General features: G+C 37.0%; 1 protein-coding gene across 2 annotated transcripts in view; it reads right to left on the bottom strand.

The window, feature by feature from the left end:
- The window catches only part of RNGTT (RNA guanylyltransferase and 5'-phosphatase), a 169,706-nt gene that overhangs the window by 97,174 nt on the left and 52,723 nt on the right, over window positions 1–19,809 (bottom strand). For both annotated transcript variants that reach the window (XM_015858955.3, XM_015858956.3), the window contains exon 11: window positions 9,046–9,210. In XM_015858955.3, the coding sequence (XP_015714441.1) occupies window positions 9,046–9,210 (165 nt within the window). The remainder of the gene's footprint in view (window positions 1–9,045; window positions 9,211–19,809) is intronic.

Here is a 19,809-nt window from a genome sequence, read left to right as displayed (position 1 = left end):
GATGCCATCAGCAAATTCTCAGACCTGTTCATAAACATGTTACTGAACGGATGTCAGAGACACCATAAAGTCTTCGCAATCCAATATTCTCTAAAGAACAAGATTCTACCCACTAATCCTAGGAAGCTCCTCTCTGGTTTTGATCAAATATAACATCAATCAAAAGTTCTTCTGATGTCGGAAAGAAAAAGACATTGAGCCGAGTATGAGACCTTACAAATATGGTGAAGTACATTCATTTTCCAAATGATTTTCAAATGTTATAAGCCTGATAGCATTTATTTGTTATCTAGCCCCTGCATAAACTGCTATAACATAATCCGGCCTGTGGTTGTCAAGGACTTAGATAGGCATGTTTTAATTAAATCAGATAATTAAGGATCATGTTTTATTAAGCATTTCCACTAAGACTCACGAACAGTGCCAAGTATGCAAGTAAGTAGACACAATAATTCAATTAGCCATAAAACGGATATCAAGAACACAAAGTTTGTGTACATTCACTACTACTATAATGCCTGATTCAAGCCCAGATACTGTATTCCACCAGGCCCCAAGGCAGTGATTTTAACACAAAACACTGCTACTACTGTACCTTGGATATTTAAAAGCAACTGATATTTCTGCTACGCAATGGTACTCAAGGGCTTAGTTTGCTACAAAGCTGAATTAAGACTTTCCACCTTCTTGCCTTAAGAGTAAAATGCTACATTTTAATAGTTCTGAATATAAAAAATAAATAAATTTCATTGAGTTTTATTTCCCCCCCCCCCCCCCAAAAAACTGGGCATACCATGGGAAACAAAACAGTTTGCAGGGATGTCTTACTATCTTATATCACAAAAAAAAAACTGTTTTAAACAACACCCCCAGCTTATGAATTTCTTTGTCTTTTCATTCATTTTACCCAAATGAAGCACATGCCCCTTGAAAATCCTTCCAACACAAGGAGGCTGATGGCTTCCCTGTGGAGTGCTATTGCCAGGAGGCAGTTTGGAAAGTGACAGGCTGTGAAGAGGTACAACGGGCAATATTAAACAGTTGCCCTTCAATTAATGCGTAGGGTGACCCACTTAGTCACCACAGCTGAGTCCTCTAATTCATAAGATTCCAAATGCACCAGTTCAATTGCCCATACTGGGATACCAACTGGCAATTAAGTCCAAAAAGATCTGCATTTTTTCTGATTCAGAATAAAACACAAAACTGAAAAAAGAAGTCAGTGTTAAATACCTGTAGGTATTTTTTCTACTTAGAAAGGCATATGACTTTCCACTGCTCAAAAAACAGGAAATATATATATATATTTATAAAGATTTGAAACCATTTAAAGTTGATGCTAAAATGTCAAAACCTGAGCACGTATTATTCTGACGCTTAAGCTCACAATGTGAACGAAGTATAAGGCTTCATCCATATATGTTTGCTTTTCTGTAAGTTTTGTTTTCTTTCCCACATGGCTTCAAGAGCCAGAATTTAATTATATATTTCACATCTGAATTACGCTACATTAAATTAATTTGTACCACTAGCATGGACCACTATTTATGAAAATAATCCTTCACGAAAATATTCAAGACTGTTTGTTTTAACTTCACCAGGTCATTTCCTGGAAAAATATAACTAATGTGTGAATAATTTCTTAAATCAGAAGCAAAAACCTATTTCACCTTTTCTCCAGCCCACACTATACTGTGCTGAAATACTATATTTAATCTTCAACATCATGGTAGCAAGTAGCCTAATCCTCCTGTTAACTCCAGGAAATGAACACAGATTCTTGCTCATGAATGGGTCTCCCCAAACAACTCCATTTAACAAGAAGGCTAAAAGTTAGTAATACGTTAATAATATTTTTGTGGATGATGGAGCACCTTTTGGTGTAAGCCTGGAAGGCCTGGCTCTGGATAGTGGCATTCCCTGAGTAAAGAGAACACAGCTAATCATCTACCAGGGTAGCCAAGCTTCTGGTGGTATACAAACCTCTAAGGGAAGCCTTTCCCTCACCTCAACCTTCACAGAGGAAAAGCAGGTTTCCTAGGGGAGATATGACCCACAAGCTGCTATATGAACTGACTTCCAAAACTACAAAAAGTAGCATAGATAGACAGCACTGGGTAATTAGTTATTTGCTCATTGTGACAAATGAAACATGTAGAAGTGGTACTAAGGAACATGGTTTAGAGGGCAGTATTATTGGTAGGTGGATGGTTGTCTAGATGATCATAGAATCATAGAATCACCAAGGTTGGAAAAGACCTAAATGATCATCCAGTCCAACCGTCCACCTATTACCAATAGCTCCCACTAAACCACGTCCCGCAACACAACATCCAATCATTCCTTCATCTCAGAGGTCTTTTTCCAACTTTGATGATTCTATGATTCCATAAACAAACAGTTCATCATGTAAAACAACATCTGCCTGACCAACTTTCTTCACCAAATGAAGGATCAGTATATATAAGTCTATATTCAGTATCAATAGAGGTAGTTTAGATCAGCTATGCAGAGTTAATGAATTCTCAAGCCCTGCTGACAAAGCCCTAAACTGTAGGCTCATGCAATCTGATACAGAAAAAACAGCAGCTTCCCTGCATCACAGAGAGTGGAGAAACCCCAGTGGCAGCTAGGCACCCCACTAATCCTGGCCTGAATTGTTCTGCTTACCCTCATGCTCCTACAGCCAGAAATGACATTTACCAAGCAGCACCCACATCATGTCAGTGCTGCAACCGGTTGCATGAAATATCTCAGTGCAAGGTCTAAATTGGAAGTGCGAGCAATCTGCATCCAAACTCAAGAGTAATTGTACAATCATTTATTTCATTTTACAATTTATTAAGCTTTCATTCTGTCTGGTTCTTTGCCCTTACTTTCAAAATTCACAGGACAAATCATTTTGAAAAATACGCTGGGATTCAAGAACAGCTGACAATTGAAGATTATGTATCCTACTACAGGTACATATTTCAAGCCTCTTACTCACTACTTAAATGCCACGTTTATCAAGTCCATCATTACTTGCATTTACAGGAAGAACCGCACTGTGATGATTTCAGTGAGAATGTCCACCAGCACAAAAACAACTATGAGTGGAGTAAGGCAACGCTACAGGAATGTATAAGAGCAAAGTGATGAAGAAATTACAGAGTAAAGAAATAAAAGCAAATACAAACAAAGCAACAGGTGAGAGGGCTTAGAAAATAATTCAAAGTAGATGAGACTATAACCAGGCCAGAAAGCTGGAACCAAACGGAGAGAGGACTATGGTGTAGGCCAGGCTGCTAGGTCTGGATGAGGAAGCACAGGAGTGAAAGATGAGCTGAACATGCTACTCCTGAAGGCGTAGAAAATAAAAACAAAATCAGAGGAAGTAAGTCTTTTTGGCATAAAAAACCCCTCCAGATGGAAACATTCTTCCTCCACCCAGATACAGGATCCAAAGTCTCCAATACAGATACAATATACAATTCAGCCACCACCATTCCTACCCACTGAATCCCTTCAGATTCTAACTCATGTCTGCAGACCTTCACCAGCTTTTTGTCTACAGGCCACTTGGTGACAATATACAGGATCCTACGGTCATTTACAGTCAGTTTTGAGTGAAGTTATTCCAGTCCAAACACAGCTGATGTGCCCGCATATTCTACCCTTTTCAGTACTGCATCCAATCAATTTTAACCACACAAATGTTAGCTCACTCACCACTCTCTCAGCTGCCTGTAAAATATTTCACACCAATATCAGCAAGTCATGCCATTCATTTTCTTCTTCATAAAGAAGGTTATACAACCACTTGGTTTTCTGAAGCGTACCAACCTCAGCAGTGGCCACACATTTACTCGTACAGCATTTTTAACCAGTCTGTTTTTTCCAATTACAACAATGTCAGTTTATAATAATAAATAAAAATCCAAGTGTTGAAGGAAAATAAAAATGAAACCCTCTCTACAAAAAACAAAAACACAACAGCACAAAACCAGAAGAACCAGGGACACAAAGTGCGTGATCTGTCAGTTCACAGGTTTGACTGAAAACTTTCAGAAAGATCCCAGACCATTTAATCTTCTAACAGAGATTACTCACCTTCATTTTAATCCCTTTAGGACCAGCTGTCATTTTAAGATCAGATAATTGTCTGAGAACTGACAAGTCCTTGATATACAGCATGCTAGCATTTGAAAAAGGTTGCTCATTTGACCTGTATCATTGTTTAACCTTTAGCCCTATTGTTCCATTGAGAGCGATCAGCACAATTCTCCATGGGACCACAAAAAAAGAAACTTTATTTTTCCAGCCACAGCAGAAAGCACAGACACTAGACGTGAGGCTCCAGTAATGATCCAGACTGTGCCTGCCCATACGGAAAAGCTTTGCAAAAGAATTGCAGATTGGCTTAGACAATGGAAGCCAAACATTTGCATCATTTCTAAGAGCTTAATTCTTTCTTCCCTATGTAACTGTATTCCCTCTCTTCAAAAAATGAAGATAAACTCCCTTCTGAAAATTCTAAAACATTTGTACAACTAGAAGTCTAAGCCTCAAAGTCTAAAAATACACAGCATAAAAAGCATTACTCTTTTTGATCTTCAGTCTTTTAACATAAAGGAAATCTTAAACTCAGTTTCTTCCACCAACTGCTGTCATCCTTACACGATGGGAGGAAGAGGTGGTGGACTGGGACATATATCACATGCTAATATACACCAAGAAAACAAGCAGGACAACCAAAGTGACAAACGATGCAAGTGTCGGGACAAACAGTAAATAGGCAAAATTGCTCATAAATGTCTTAATAAAAGAATCTGGAAGTTACATCTACATTAAAAGGCCAAAATACCCATAGATTGTATCTGTTCCCAGCTAACACTAGAAGAATAAACTGTTCAATGATTCTTTGTTTATAAAAGCATACAAATCTAGTGGCAATACTTCCATCAGTATCACAGTTCAGCAAGGTAACATTTTCAAAGCTTTGGAGAACCTATAGCACACCCCCAGGTGGCTGCCCCTTTCTTTTCTTACTCTTATCCAACTTCAATCTCTCTAAAAATCAAAAGTCCATCAAAGCCTCTTAAAATAACATTTGAGATAATACTGTAGAGATCTAGCCCTTAATTGCACAATCTAATACTAACAACAAAGGGCAAGGCAAAAGGATAAACACTGCCGCAGTACTTTATCACAGTATTTATAATTGCAGCTTTAAAAGTGGTTTTCACTTCACAGTTGATTTTCAAACAGGGAAAAAAGAGTCATTACTCTTAAATCTGGTTAATATCAGATCCTACTCCGTAACTTCAAGAACTATTTCATTATTTGAGAAACTATATAACAGAAGACAATTCAACGCTGTTTTAAGTGAATCCTTCACATTTTCACTGAAAATAAATAAACCCACATGGAGAAAAGTCCACACTGGTGTAATTAATAGCAGAGTAAGCGAATAAAACTTTTCAATACAGTGCTGAGATTCCTGGCTTTGTTCAGTATTATTCCTACAACCCACCTAGACCAACACCCATGCTTCCAGCTGAGGTAATTCAGAAGTAAACTTGGTTCTTTTCTTGACCCTCGATAAAATCCAGCTGTGTTTGAAAGAAATCCAAGACAAACCGCTCATGATAGAATCTATCATTTACACCTATTACTCCGGGCACTCAGACACCTTAATCAATCTGTATAAATATTTCCTGCTCCTCTTCATTTTATTGGCATCATCTCTGGAGATGAACTGATGTATTTGCTGAGTCAATCCAAACACGAGCAGACTTAGAAGCCAGGAAGGATTCCCCGGCTCTCTCCAGACCCTTGTTGTGCTGCACACAAAGCTGGTAAACCCTACCAAGACATCTGTCATTGATGCAGAAGAAAAACCAGCCTGTTCTCTTCATTTCACTAATGAGGTGTTGGTAGGTATGAGTTTACTTGTCATGATAGTTGTAGAGATGACTGAAAAAAGCACAGTAAAAAGGTCGCCAGCAAAGCAATACTATTTCTAAGTACTTTTTTCTCAGGACAGGGTGACAATTCTAAACAATAGGATGTTCTAACCACACGTAATTAAAAGTCCTTTTTGCAAAGCTGCCATGAGTACAACAATCTCATCTTTGCATCACTATCCCAAGGAGCATTAGAGGAGTCAGATAACTCACCAAGTTCACAGAACAAATGAGATGAAATTTGTATTTTTGATATAAGAGCAGCAATAATTATTTTGAGAACATACTGTCGTAAATGCAATTATTTTGAACAGGTACGGATTTAAAATAAATTCTGAGGTTTATAATTCTTAAGGTTTCCCTTAAACATTTCAACTCCACACCAATGCTGATAGTGCTACCTCAGATTCCCTACAGATATCACAGGGCATACAAACAATACATAGATAATGACAAAAAAACTTCTTTCTTACTGAAAACAGTGATCGTATTTAAAGCCTCATTAGCTGTTATATCAATATTATTATCAGTATTACTACCAGTATTATTCTGTTATATCAGTAGGGCAATTAATGTATTTCACTATACAGCAGTCACTTTTAATCAGGACAAAGACTGTTTAAAACATATTAAGTATACTGCTCAAAAAAAAATAAGATACAAAAGTCTACGGTTATTTCAAGCCCAAAATGCAGAAAGCAAAACAGTGCTCCATCACCATCCTTAAAGATGACTTTAAAGGTGATTATAATTTGCTCACTGAGCTGCACAGGAACCTCAAACACACATTACAATGTCCTTCCAGTTTTACCTCATACCACAGACTTACTGCCTATCTCCAGACAGCACATTTTGAAAGTTTTAGTTAAGCTATAAAAGCCAAAGAGGAATCTGTGCCTCACGCTTTCAGATGCCCTGCTGCGTGGTCACCACTGTCTCTGTTTCAAGGCATATTCATTGCTTACAAAAAGCATCAAAACTCCTAGAGAAAAAAGGAAGGACCAGAGAAAGAAACAAAATGCCACATAGCCCCAGAGTGTAGAGCAGTTGCTGAATTTTATTTGGTCTAATAGGAGAGGGTGGATTATTAAGTGACAAACACAAAAAAAGATTTTTTAAAACCCAGGATATTACTCTTACTTGCCTTATTTTCTTACCAACTTGATCTATAACGTGCATAGCGTAGGTAAATCATAAATGTCTGAAATATTTTAAATAAGATAAAACTCTGTTCTCTTGGCAGCACTGGGTAGCCCCTAACCCTGCTGCTCTCTCTGTGTATGTCTAACTGCTGCATATAGCTAGATTTTAAAAAGTAAATAAATAAATAAAAAATTCAAAAACTAGCCAGGAAACTTCTTCACCCCATAATTCAGAAGTTAATCAAACCTTGTGTCAAAGGCAAGGATAAAAGGAAAAAATAAATTCTACAATAATGTCTAAGCACTGATGTCAAATGCACTATAAATCTACTACAAGGCAAATTCTAGTCCTGTGTATTTTATTTTCCTCATCAGTATTGCCCAACAGTAAAGCATCAAATATAAGGCCTTCACTAACTTAAAGAATTTACACTGAAAAGTTGCCTAAGAAAATAAAGGCCCGTAAACACAACCACCCCAACGCTGACTGAAAATGCTGTAGTCAGAACTGTTAAAATTCAGTACATGGACAATTCAGAAGCCTCATTTAGACAGGAAAATAAAGCAGTTGAGCCTAATTTTCTTTTCCTAGTTTTTGGGAAGGAGGTGACATTTTCAATAGTCATCGTCTGGCTGGTTCTAATCTGTACTGCACAAAGCTACGGTACAAAGTATATTTTCATGACTTTTGAAATGTACCTCCTGACAGCAATCAGTTCTTAGCAGAGTGGCTGCCAGCAGTCAATGGTTTCATGTGTCAAATAATGATTAGATATAAGTTGCCAGAGATTTGTTTATAGATGCGTTTTACCTGGAGAGTTTTCTAGGAATGCTTCCATGCATATTTTCCTTGGGATTTTTAAATAATCTGGAACTTCAGTTTAAGAAACAGGTTGAAGAAATAATATAAGAAACCAACTATTAATCACATGTTCCTTTCAATTTCAAGCTCAAAATTCCATGTCTCAGGCAAACAGCCTTCTACCTCCAAGACAAGTTTACATTGAATTAATAGCAGTGGCAATATGATGTTAGGTAGATGATCCAAAAAACAATACTATGCTTCAGAGAAGCGAACAAAACATTTACAGCACTTTATGCATACAACCTCCTGACAGAATTGTTCTCGATTCAAACCTCCCCAAGACTGCCATTGTGTCGGGCTTCTTGAAAGTCCAACTTATGTTCATCACTTTGAGTTTTCAGCCACCTCCTGGTTAGCCAAAACTCCACTAATGCTCCTGCTGGGGCAAGACTTATTGCCTGCTAGAAGCTCTAGGTAATGACAAAAGCAAATGAAAGCTAACAATTGCATATTCACTGCGTTGGTTAGATATGGGACCCCCCGTAACAGCAGCACTGATGAAAAAGGGTTACTCTAGACAAAAGTGTTGTTCAATTAATTCACAGAATAAAACTATTTTACAAAATGTTACAATACTACTTTACTGACGAACAGAGTGTGCACTGAAATACAGTAACTCACATATATATATTTGCAAGTCACATGCTCTCTGGGGCAGCATTTTAATAAGCAAGATGTGGAGGTGCTAACCAACATGGGCTCAGTAATCATTGCTGAAGAGCATGTGGGAGTTCAAGCACAACTCATGATTCTTATACCAGCCCCAGATGAGGACTGGAAACAAAAAAAGAAAGTTATATTCTATGATATAAAAGAGGACAGTGTGAACTGTGCAACTCTCCAGTGTTCCCATTGGCTAGGAGACATTTCAGACTCATGCTGCTGTATCTTAATTTGATACTATCACACTAAAGAACTACGTTTTATCTTAGGACAGGTTTTAGATATGGAAAAAGTGGAATTCAGTAGAACCAAAATGGCCTTTTACCACACACACACAAACATTAAAAAAAGGAAAATTTAGGTTAGGGAAAACCTGAACCATTGTTACCCTCTGCACCTTAATGTAAAAACCTAAAATTGAGTTTACCTTTCTTGAAGCATAGATGTCAAAAAACGGTTTGTTTCGAACACTGAATGGCTCCTGGGCTTTGTCAATGTGACCAGTCTTCATTTTTTCATGTCGAGGAAATATAATCTCTTTTTCTATACATGAGAGTCGAACATTAAAATCACAGTCTCCAACTGGCTGTCCCTGTCAAATTAACAAAATCAGTATTAAAACCAGACACTTAGCAAATTGTTGGAACAGTAAGTATTCCTTACACTGCATTTAGAACCATACAGACACAAAAAACATTCAAATCAAATCACTATCATACACATATTTGCCTTGTACTTGGTTTCCAAGTCTTTGTCTCAGGTTGTGATAGACTTAATGAAATCAAAGTTCATATAAGGATAAAAACCCAAAACATGCATTCAAGCATATGTGAGTTAAACTAAATGCTTGCAAATTCAGCTAAGAAACTTAAATGACAGCATAGCTTTGACTATATAGCAATTCCATACCTTTCTACACAATTTTATTCTGAAGTCATTCAACTCATTTTACTCCTAACAAAGTCAAAATAACAATGCATTTCACGTAGTTAAGCAAAACCCTGCTTAAATGTACCGCAGTGTTGTTTAAAAGGAAGAATAATTACATAAAAGTTAGCTTTTCTGTCATAGGAAAGAGAAAACAATAGCTGCAGTTGGAAAATACGCCAAAAAATACTGGCTGCAGAAACACGCAGAATACATGATGGTTCAGTCCTACTGACACAAAGCAGCCCTTTCGCATCACTCTTTGCACACTGATGAAGTGAACTAGTCAGTACGAGCGTCCTAAATACGCTTGTTGGATTAATAGCTGCTTATAATGGAGTCGAATGTGTTTTGAACATTAGATGGTGACAAGAACACACCGTGGATGTCATTTAGTGAAAATGAACAGAAATTCTAAAGTCTGTTTCAATTCAACTAGTATTAAGGCATACATAATTCATACATCAGCATTAGCTCAAAAGATACCTAGCACAGGAAATACTTTACATGAAACCATCCCTCATTTTACCACCTCATTCACACACACACACACACAACCAGCAACCAAGCCACACTACACACAGTGAGAGGAGAAAGGGAAAGAGAACCTGCAAGATAGAAAGCTCCATTCAAACATATGACAAATAGAACCAGAACTTGTCTGGAAGAATAGCAAGCGGGTAAATGTAAAAAAAAAAACTAACCAGGCAACCAGATCTAGTGCCTGATTTAGTGGCTGGCAACCCCACCCACAGCACAGGGGTTGGAATTAGATGGTCTCTGCAGTCCCTTCCAAGCCACCCCATTCTGTGACATGCTGAAGGGGTATGCAAAGATAAGAGGGAATTATTATGTTCTGAGCAAGTCTCTCAACTCAGAGAAAAAGCAAACACCTGTGTTAGATTAAGGTGAGTTTAATTAAGTCCTTTCCAAACTCAAAAGGAAACACTGCCACCCTGACCTTTGTATCAACCAGTTGAAGAATGCACACCTTTTTCCTGCAAAATGTGATTTATTTTACATAACTTATCATTTTCTTCAACTTTGTTATTATTATTTATTAACCTATACCTAAGTTTTAGAAATCTAACAGACCTGATCCCTTCCCTAAGGCAGCTTTCCCACACAGTTACATTTCATAAGGTCTGAAAGAGCAGATGAGCTAATTAACTCCAAATATTTGAGCTTCAATAAGAAGTTTTTTAGAAGTGCTTCTTTACAATGATTCATTCAGAAATGTTTTAGCACAGTGACTTCATTTCAATCCCTTCATAGTTAAATTAAAAGCCAAGATGATTTCATATGCCCCACGAAAGAGCTGTATCACTTTCTTTTCCCTTAAATAATCCTTTCGCTTCTCACAGCTATTTGAAACTAATTATTTCCTGCAGCTCTGTCAATCATATATTTTTATTCCAAAGCTCGTTAAGTGGAAGGTCTATCACATAAAGGTCAGAGCTAGGCTGACACGAGATTACATGAGATGAGAAAACACAGGTAATGCTGCCAAGCAATTGCTTCATCAGTCAAGTAAATTAAGAAGTTAAGGAGTATTTCATTCCCACCTAAGTACAGGATATTAGCGGTAAGAAAATTAACACAATGTTGAATTTAAATCAAGGACATGCTGAATAAAAGCAACACTGGGAGAGGAAGGCTTTTACTGTTCTTCACAATTCTCATAATCACAAGAAACGTTAGTATCTAATGTATGCATTCTGGTCAGATCCTAAACCTTCAAGTGGGAAAAACTAGCTAGAAGTAAGTAGGAGGGAAATGCAGAGCACAATAATTTGTAGACCTTGACAACAGAGGATGAGAATATATAGTGTATAAAGCACACATTTAGAAGTTCTCCAAAAACAAAACATCAGTGTTTTCATAACTTTTAATGGAACCACAGAATCACCAAGGTTGGAAAAGATCTCTAAGATCATCCATTCCAACCCACCCATCTATTACCAATATTTCCCACTAAACCGTGTACCTCAGTACGACATCTAAATGTTTCTTCAACACTTCCAGGGTGACTCCACCAATCCCCTGGGCAGCCTGACCTGGATTCTAAGCAATACTTAGATGTTCTATATGCCTGAGCATTCAGACATTTGAGACTGAATGCAAGCTTCTTGTTTGTTTGAGAAGGATGAGGGTCAGCAGCACCTAACAGCTCTGCTAGTGGAGTGTGAGATGGCAATTCCTGTTCTACGCATTTTCATCCCAAAATAAGTTGGCTGGTGTGGAGTAAGGCACAATTAACAAGTAGCATGTGTTTCCCATCCATGCAAAAAAGTTACACTTCCCCCTCACAAGATTAAAATGTATTCCAGAGCAAAATATCACTTAGAGAAGACTTGGGGGAGACTCATCTGTTGACCCTACTTCTCTTCTGAGATTTTTTTTCCACCTGTTGTAACTGCATGTAATACTCATAGGATGCTAACTCTACAGGGTCACAGTGTAGAGTGGGCTTGCAGTAGATGTGACACTGAAAAAGACTGTTTCTACTTTAAACACAATCCTCCACACGATCTCAAAACATAAAATAAGATCTCTAATGAGCTTTGAAAGCTGCATAAGTTTGAACTTTTCAATTTAAATTTACAGGATAACAGGACTTCTGCTGTATGTCACACTGGGGCACTTCTCTCTCAGGAAGAAGCATAGCACCTCTGAGCAGCTGCTGAAACAGACAGGAGACAAGTCTCCATTCTGCTTCTAAGGCCAACCTTACGGTAACTAAAACTTTACAGATTTGGTGAGCTGCATGGGGAAAGTCCTTCACCTCGCTGGATGGAGTAGAGATAACAAAAACAGGTACACAGGTGCTAAATCCTACAATAATATTTTCTGTTAGAATTTGAACACTGACATGAACACTGTTGATAAGCAGCTTGGTCCAAGATAAACTGAGAATACTTGCCTACCTGCCAGCACAGTCCGTTCCGTTTGCCTCCCCCAAAGAAACACCTTAGAGATGAATAATTCAGCACATGCGTGCATATACGTTCCACGCACGTCTTCACTTATTGAGCCACAGCAGAACACATGTCACAACTGTCTTAGCTTTAATGATTTTGAGAGAAGAATAAAGAACAAGCAGGCTGAAATCCTACCCTGTGTTTAGCATTATTGTTGACAATTCAAGGCACCCACAGCTGACATCTGCATTTCCAACTAAAGCCCATTATTAGTTCTCCCATTTTCTGAAGACCTCGCAGTCAAATATCTTGCATTTAATACTTGTACTAATGGTCTGGCATGGATTGATTCTGATTGTGCTTTCATAGATGTGGCAGTCTTTTTTTTATTTATACAGATATGTATGTGTAGCTTATACATAAAAACAAATCTGAAGGTGCTGTCCCATTCTCCATATAATCATCATATAATGAGATTATAATCGAATTCAATCGTCTAACTTTTTTTTTTTTTTTTTTGCATTTTTTGTTTTTAAAACAGGACCAAAAAAAAGCATCAAAGAACTGAAATGTACTGACAAATCACAACGTTTCCATTTTCCTTCTCTAACACAGAATACAGCTATTACAATCTGAAAATTGAATTTGAAATGTGTCTTTTTCTAAATTTACCCACCAAATATTAAGAAAAGCTACATTAGTGGCAAGGAATTAAGCCGCTTCAAAATGGTTTCTAAAATTTATATTGGCAATGAGGTACAGTATGTGAAGTACTGCTTCAATTTTAACAATTCAAGCAATGCGCTGCACAAACATAATTACTATTTATATGTTGCCAGCTTATACAAAGGAATATTGCTTCGACTTACCACAGAACAAAATTGGTTTGGGAATCAGACCCATTAAAAGGATTACTTCAGACATGTATTTAACTATCTGTATTCCTTTTTCAGGAGAACATGGGGATACATTTTGGAATGAATCAACAAAGGAAGGAAGTTCATATTCCACGAGTAAACTTCAAGGCCTAACAGTTCACACCTTTTATTATCAGCAAACAGAACTAGAACAGAATATCAGGACTGTCAAAACAAGGACAAACATCCAACCCACCACACAACCATAAGGTAGGCACTGAAAGCTTAGGAGCTGCTATTTGGGGAATACAGACAACTCAGTCCAGTTCATTGTTTGACTGCATGTACAGTGGTTTCATTCAGCATCTTTATAATCCTTATAAATCCTTCCGAGCCTTCAAAAACAAAACTCAAATCAGCAGATTTTACTGGGATGTAAATGACTGAAATCTGCAGGAATGATGTTCTAGTCTAGACTGGCTGCCTCCCTCAAGTACTTTAAGGAGTTGATGAACTTCCAATTTTTAATTGCAGAATTAAAAAACAGAATTCTAATAACCCACAGCTATAAAACAGATTCTCCATCATCATCATAGGGATATTTACACACAAAAAGATCTCACACCGTCCTCCCTTGGGAATCTAAGTTTTGAATAATTCATTTAGCACTGAACGTAGGCTATCTGCAAAATAAAATATTGAACACAAGGCTTTACTGCTTCTATGTTTTTCATATGACTTTTGCTAGCACTGTTGATGCATGTAATATGTAGGCATTTTAATTTTAACAACCACTACATGGCCCAGACAATATTTTGTTTCAGTTCTCCTTACACTCTCTTCCCTTTCACATGACTCTTCTTAGGGTTAGTTATTGATCTCTTTTACACTGATGTCTTTATGAGGAAGTAGCACTCCCATGAGTTAAGGAAGCATGGGAAAAATTCTAAATCTTACAAGATATTGCTCAGAGTGTTTCATACCTGAAAAGATTGTAAAACTCTTTTTTTTTTACAAAAATCACTTTGTTTTACTTAAAATAAGATTATTCTTTTACTTTTTAATTTAAAATAAGATTACTCATTACAGTAAGCATAACTCCTCTAAAAATAATTTATATTTAAAAAAAAATCCAACCTACAATTATCACTGGTTCACAAGTGTTTTCTTAGAAAGGGAACCACCTGCTTTTCCTAAATCACAATAAAACTAAAAATTAAGCATCTGCTTGTAGTAGATTTTATACTCCTGAAGACTTGAAAAAGATCTGTAAGGTAAATACACAAGAAGGAAGGGGACAGGCTCTTTAGCAGGATCCATTGTGAAGGAACAAGGGAAAATGGTTTCAAACTAAAAGATGAGGAGATTGACATTGGATATAAGGAAGAAGGTTTTTTTTATAGCAAAGGTAGTGAGGCACTGGAACAGGCTGCCCAAACCAGTGGCGGATGCCCCATCCATGGAGACATTCAAGGTCAGGCTGGATGGGGCTCTGAGTAACCTGACCTAGCTGTAGGTGTACCTGTTCACTGAAGAGGACTTGGACTAGATGACCTTTAAAGGAACCTTCCAACTCAAAAGATTCTATGATTCTAGTCTCTGTAAGATACCTACTCCATAGTTATGCTTACAAACAGGAATACTGATTAACTGCTGTTTTACTTATTCCAAAAAATGTTTTTCTTCATACTTGTTTTAAACAAAAGAAATATTCTAACCAGGATGAAATACAGCCCTCATATTCTCTCTTACCACAAGTCACACAGTAAATAAATCACTCAAGTTGTTCCAACATACTGAAAATGGAACAGAAGACATTTGAGATATCCTCCTTTCATCTTCAGAAACCCTATTTTGTATTATTTATCTATTTTAGATCTTTTGATTAACTATATTTTTTTCCCTCTTTAGTTTCTTTTACATAAAAGTAGGAAGAAGAGGGGAAGGCAGGAGACAGCGAAGAAGCTGCATATATCAAGTATAAGTTCCAGATAAAGTATAGAGAAGGAGGAACAAAAACTAAGTTAAGGAAATCAGACTAAGTTTGAATACAATCCCACTGATTCCATATAATATAGCCAAAAAAAAAAAAAAAAGAAATTCCTTGTTTGAAAGAAAATAATTAGATTTAATGCTCACTAGCAATAATGATGCAATTGGAAGACTTGCCCAACTGTGAAGTTTATCAACACTTCACATTTTAGTTGTGATCATTCTCAGGTTCCTGAGAGATGTGAATATTTGCCTAAGCCAGAAGTTGGGTCCAAGTCCACTTGACAGTTCCCACTGTAATGGTTATTACAAACAGCAAGGTGAGGCAGACAATTCTTCTATTTAACTTTACAGTTTCTAACACATGAAGTTAAAAAATACATATTGCAAATAAAAAGTGAGGGTTTTTTAAAGGTGAAAATGTGACAAGCAAAACAGTTCAGAAAAAAATACTAAGAAGACCACTTTAAAGAGACAAACAAACAAGGAAAGAAAACACCTGCTCGTGGACTTCATTCCTTGTAAAGAAGGTTTGAAGTATTTCAGAAATATTTTCATTTACAGTGTAACTTGAACATTCAGGCCTCGCACTGTAATTGCCTTAGCAAGTATTACATCTTGCTCAAGAGCTGTCACATCAGAGTAAATAGGAATAAAACCTACACAACCCAAACACCTGAAAAATAATAAAGGATTCAATACCACAGCAACTTCTACAGCTGCTTTTGGAGAACTACTTGTCCCCATCTCTCCCAGGAGCAACACTTCATGCCTCTTCTACTGACAATTACAGCAATGGTAATCTGCTATTCAAAGGGTTCTCATGAGGCATGTTTCGCAGGAAGGTATGGAAACAACTACCTTTGGGAAAGAAAACAAGACATGACAAAATTTAATACAGTCTCTTTGCTTCTGTATAATATTCCACCGAGCATTCTCTATTCTGGCAATCGTGGAAAACAAACTACCTTACCCACAATTTGTACTGCCCCCAGGGTTAGGAAAAGGAGGATCTAACTCAGAGACACAGGGGAAAGGAGAAAAAAAGAAATCAGATGCATTTTCCACAAAATCTAGCCAGAATGTAAAACAGTCATCCGTCAAACTAATCACAATGCAAAAATAAATAATTAAACGAAATGCTCCCTGACAGTAAGCAGTTTATCAGATAAAAAGTACAGAATGAGGGACAGAAAAACACCGTAAATATCCAGGTTAGCGCCCTCCAGCGATAGTCTACTTTTTGAAGGTAATACAGCAAAAAAAGTTCTAAAGAAGGATGCAAAAACAAGCAACAATGCTACTTCTCAGTTGCATATCTACCTTTCTCAAACACAAAGAGTAATAGGAAAAAAAGCACAAACTATGAGAGGTTTACAAAATAAGTAAAGAGATTTTCACTTTTCACTGCTGAGACATAGATGTCAATGTTTAATAATGGAAAGGATGAACAGGGAGCATGGCTGAGACAGGAAAAACTATGAAAAATACCACCAGTTATATACATTCCTGTTCATCCATCTCCACAGACCCAAAAGCTTTGTCCCAGCACTGCATTACTGTATTGACGCTTCACCTTCCAAGGTCTCCTAAGCCCACCACTAGTTGCTCTCCCTATTCTGATCCTACTCATATACCCTAAGAAATACTCAAGCATATTACAACTCATGGCTTCAACTGGCCAAGCTGTCCCTGCTCATCATTCAGAACACTACAGTCTCTGCTCATCATCCAATCAACTATGCTTCAAAACACGGAGAAGTAGAGCGCAGTGGCACTACCAGATACGTGACACTGCAAATCAAGCAGAAGACCTAGGAAATCAGAGAGAAGCTCTAGAGGTACCAGAACATTGCAGTTAAAAGACAATCTTAGTGTGTCTTTCTTGAGTAACACCAGATTGCAACATGAGGTAAGATCAAGCAGATGCTCTATACTTCATTTACTTGAAAACCTCTTACCTGGGTTAGAATGAGGATGCACATATAGATTTTTAGAACATAATGTAAAGACCACTGTTGCAGGGGCCTAGGCAAGAGTAAGTACATGAACAGCTAATTTTCTAGGGTACCAATAGCAACATAAGTATTTTAAACCTGTACTTTCAACTTGAACAATTTCTGAAATAACCTAGAAATTAAAATTAATACTGGGAAAGTCATTGGCTGTCAGGTGCATCTGTAAACAGAAAATATTATGCTAGTAAATGCTTGCATCTCTGTAATTATGCTCTCAGAATTTTCACAGTGTATTTTTCAGATAAGGTTACTTGACTAATAAAGGACAGACAACCTGTACTGTGAGCTTTACATCACTTTAAAATTAGGTTTATAATGGAAAAATCAGACATGGTAATATTTTACAAGGATTTAAAACAAACAAACAAAAAAAATTCATGCATGAATTCAATGAACCCATAAGAAGATTTATGATCACAGTATCTGTTTACAGTGATAAGTTTAATCTAACAGCTACAACATTATTATGAATAATGAAAGCAAATGAAATTTTGATCTTGACTTCATGCATAGAATTTTCAAAAATTTATCAAAATTCTCTATCTCCATTTTAAACATTAAAATAATTATTCTTTTTCAAGCACTTGATCTATTCTTACCATTGCAATCTGGTCTCAAAACTTGGCTAGAATTATAAAAATTAAAGGCCAGGGTTGAAGAGGAAAAGGAAAAGTACTACTCATTTTCAGTATCTTTGCTAAGAACTCATTAATTAGGACCCTATGTTACGCTAGTGTTCCTTTTTTATTACTGAACTAAGTTAAGAAATAAAATAGTTGCTTGGGTTTAGTGTTTATACATCTAAATGTAGCTACTGAATATGATCTAAGAAAAAGCCTGTCAAAACAAGGTCTCTCAGGAAGAGCTGTCTCAAAGATGACTGAAGAATGAAGACATTTTGGATTATAAATAGTTCTGATGAGCAGAAATTTGGATTTATTTGTATTTACTCCAGGACTGCTAATTTTTCTGTTGTCACCATCCTTCACTTTTATTCACCTTTATTACAATAAAGGTGGTGAGGCACTGGAAGAGGTTGCCCAGAGATGGTGGATGCCCCATCACTGGAGACACTCAAGGTCAGGCAGAATGGAGCTCTGAGCAACCTGATGTAGCTGTAGGTGTCCCTGCTCACTGCAGGGGAGTCAGACTAGGTGACCTTTAAGGGTCCATTCCAACTCAAATGATTCTATGATTCCATTAGCCTCTTTTTTTTTTTTTTTCATGATCCTCTTAACATAAAATAAATCCTGATTTCATTTATGCAGAGTCCACACATAACTAGTGACATAAACGTGGAGAAAAAAAAATCTCAGAATTTGAAAAGCCAAATAAACATACACATTTTAAAGAAAGTGGATTATGATTCTTAGAAAAAAAGTATATTTTAATGTAACCTATACGGGAATTGATTACTAGCAGTGAAAACTCCTCACATGCCTGACACAACTTGACACAGTAACACCATCTTCCCCACACTGGTGCCACAGACAAGAAGTGGCATATTAGTTTTGGTGCCTCTTCAATCTTCCTTTATCCCCTGTAACAGGACTCTAATGATATAGTACTATATTTTATTCCACCTTATTTCATCTCATCCCCTACTGTAGGCCCCTAAATTAACAGCAGAACACCTGACATTTCAAAAGCAGGACTTCTGAAATGCAGTAAGGCAACACCAATGTTTGTTAACTAGAAGACAGTCTTGGAACATCTGTGTTGGCCAACTAATGCTGCAAAGCCTTATCCTTGGTCCTGAAGCCACTGACTGGCTGACCATGCTCATCCATTTTTGTTCTCCAAAAGAAGATAACAGTATCTGGGGATGGCTGCTAAGAACTGTCCTTTAACAACATTAAATCTTAGACTATTCCTGAGAATCACTCAAGAGCACTGTAGACAACCAGGGACAAAACTCTGCCAGAGACTTACAGAGAAGATGAAGTTTCAGTACCAACTACCCGGACAGTCATATTCTGTTTCATTTATTATTACAGAGGTATGTAGCTACGCAGCCTCTAAGAAAGGGAGGTTTTGAGAAATTATTTTATATACATTTATATTGGGATTTTGTTTGGTTTGTGTCTTTTGTTTGTTTGAAAGAACCAAGCAAAGCTGAAAAAAAAATAATGCAGGGATTTGCTGTTTCCTCAAAGAGCTGAGGCTGAAAGGTTGGTTTATTTCACTTGCACACATCTTCCTTTCTACGTGCTTGCTTTCAGCACGTGGGATGAAGGCAGTGATACAGCAATATCATATTTTCTGTTTCTATTAATAATACGTTTCAGACTGAAGAACATGACAACAAAACAATCTTTTGGAATTTCCTGAATAATCATTTACTTTTCCTGGCATTGTTATGCCTTTTAACAAAACAGACACTACCACAAGCTTATGGAAACCACATAGATTGCTCCAAATGTAATGCCTTTTATTTGTTTTCACAAAAACTACAACAGATAGAAAAGAGTAAAAT

Source organism: Coturnix japonica, chromosome 3 (genome assembly GCF_054131305.1).
Source record: "Coturnix japonica strain WE chromosome 3, WE-NBRP24, whole genome shotgun sequence".
Lineage (NCBI taxonomy): Eukaryota > Metazoa > Chordata > Aves > Galliformes > Phasianidae > Coturnix > Coturnix japonica.
This window is presented reverse-complemented; position numbering and strand designations above follow the sequence as displayed.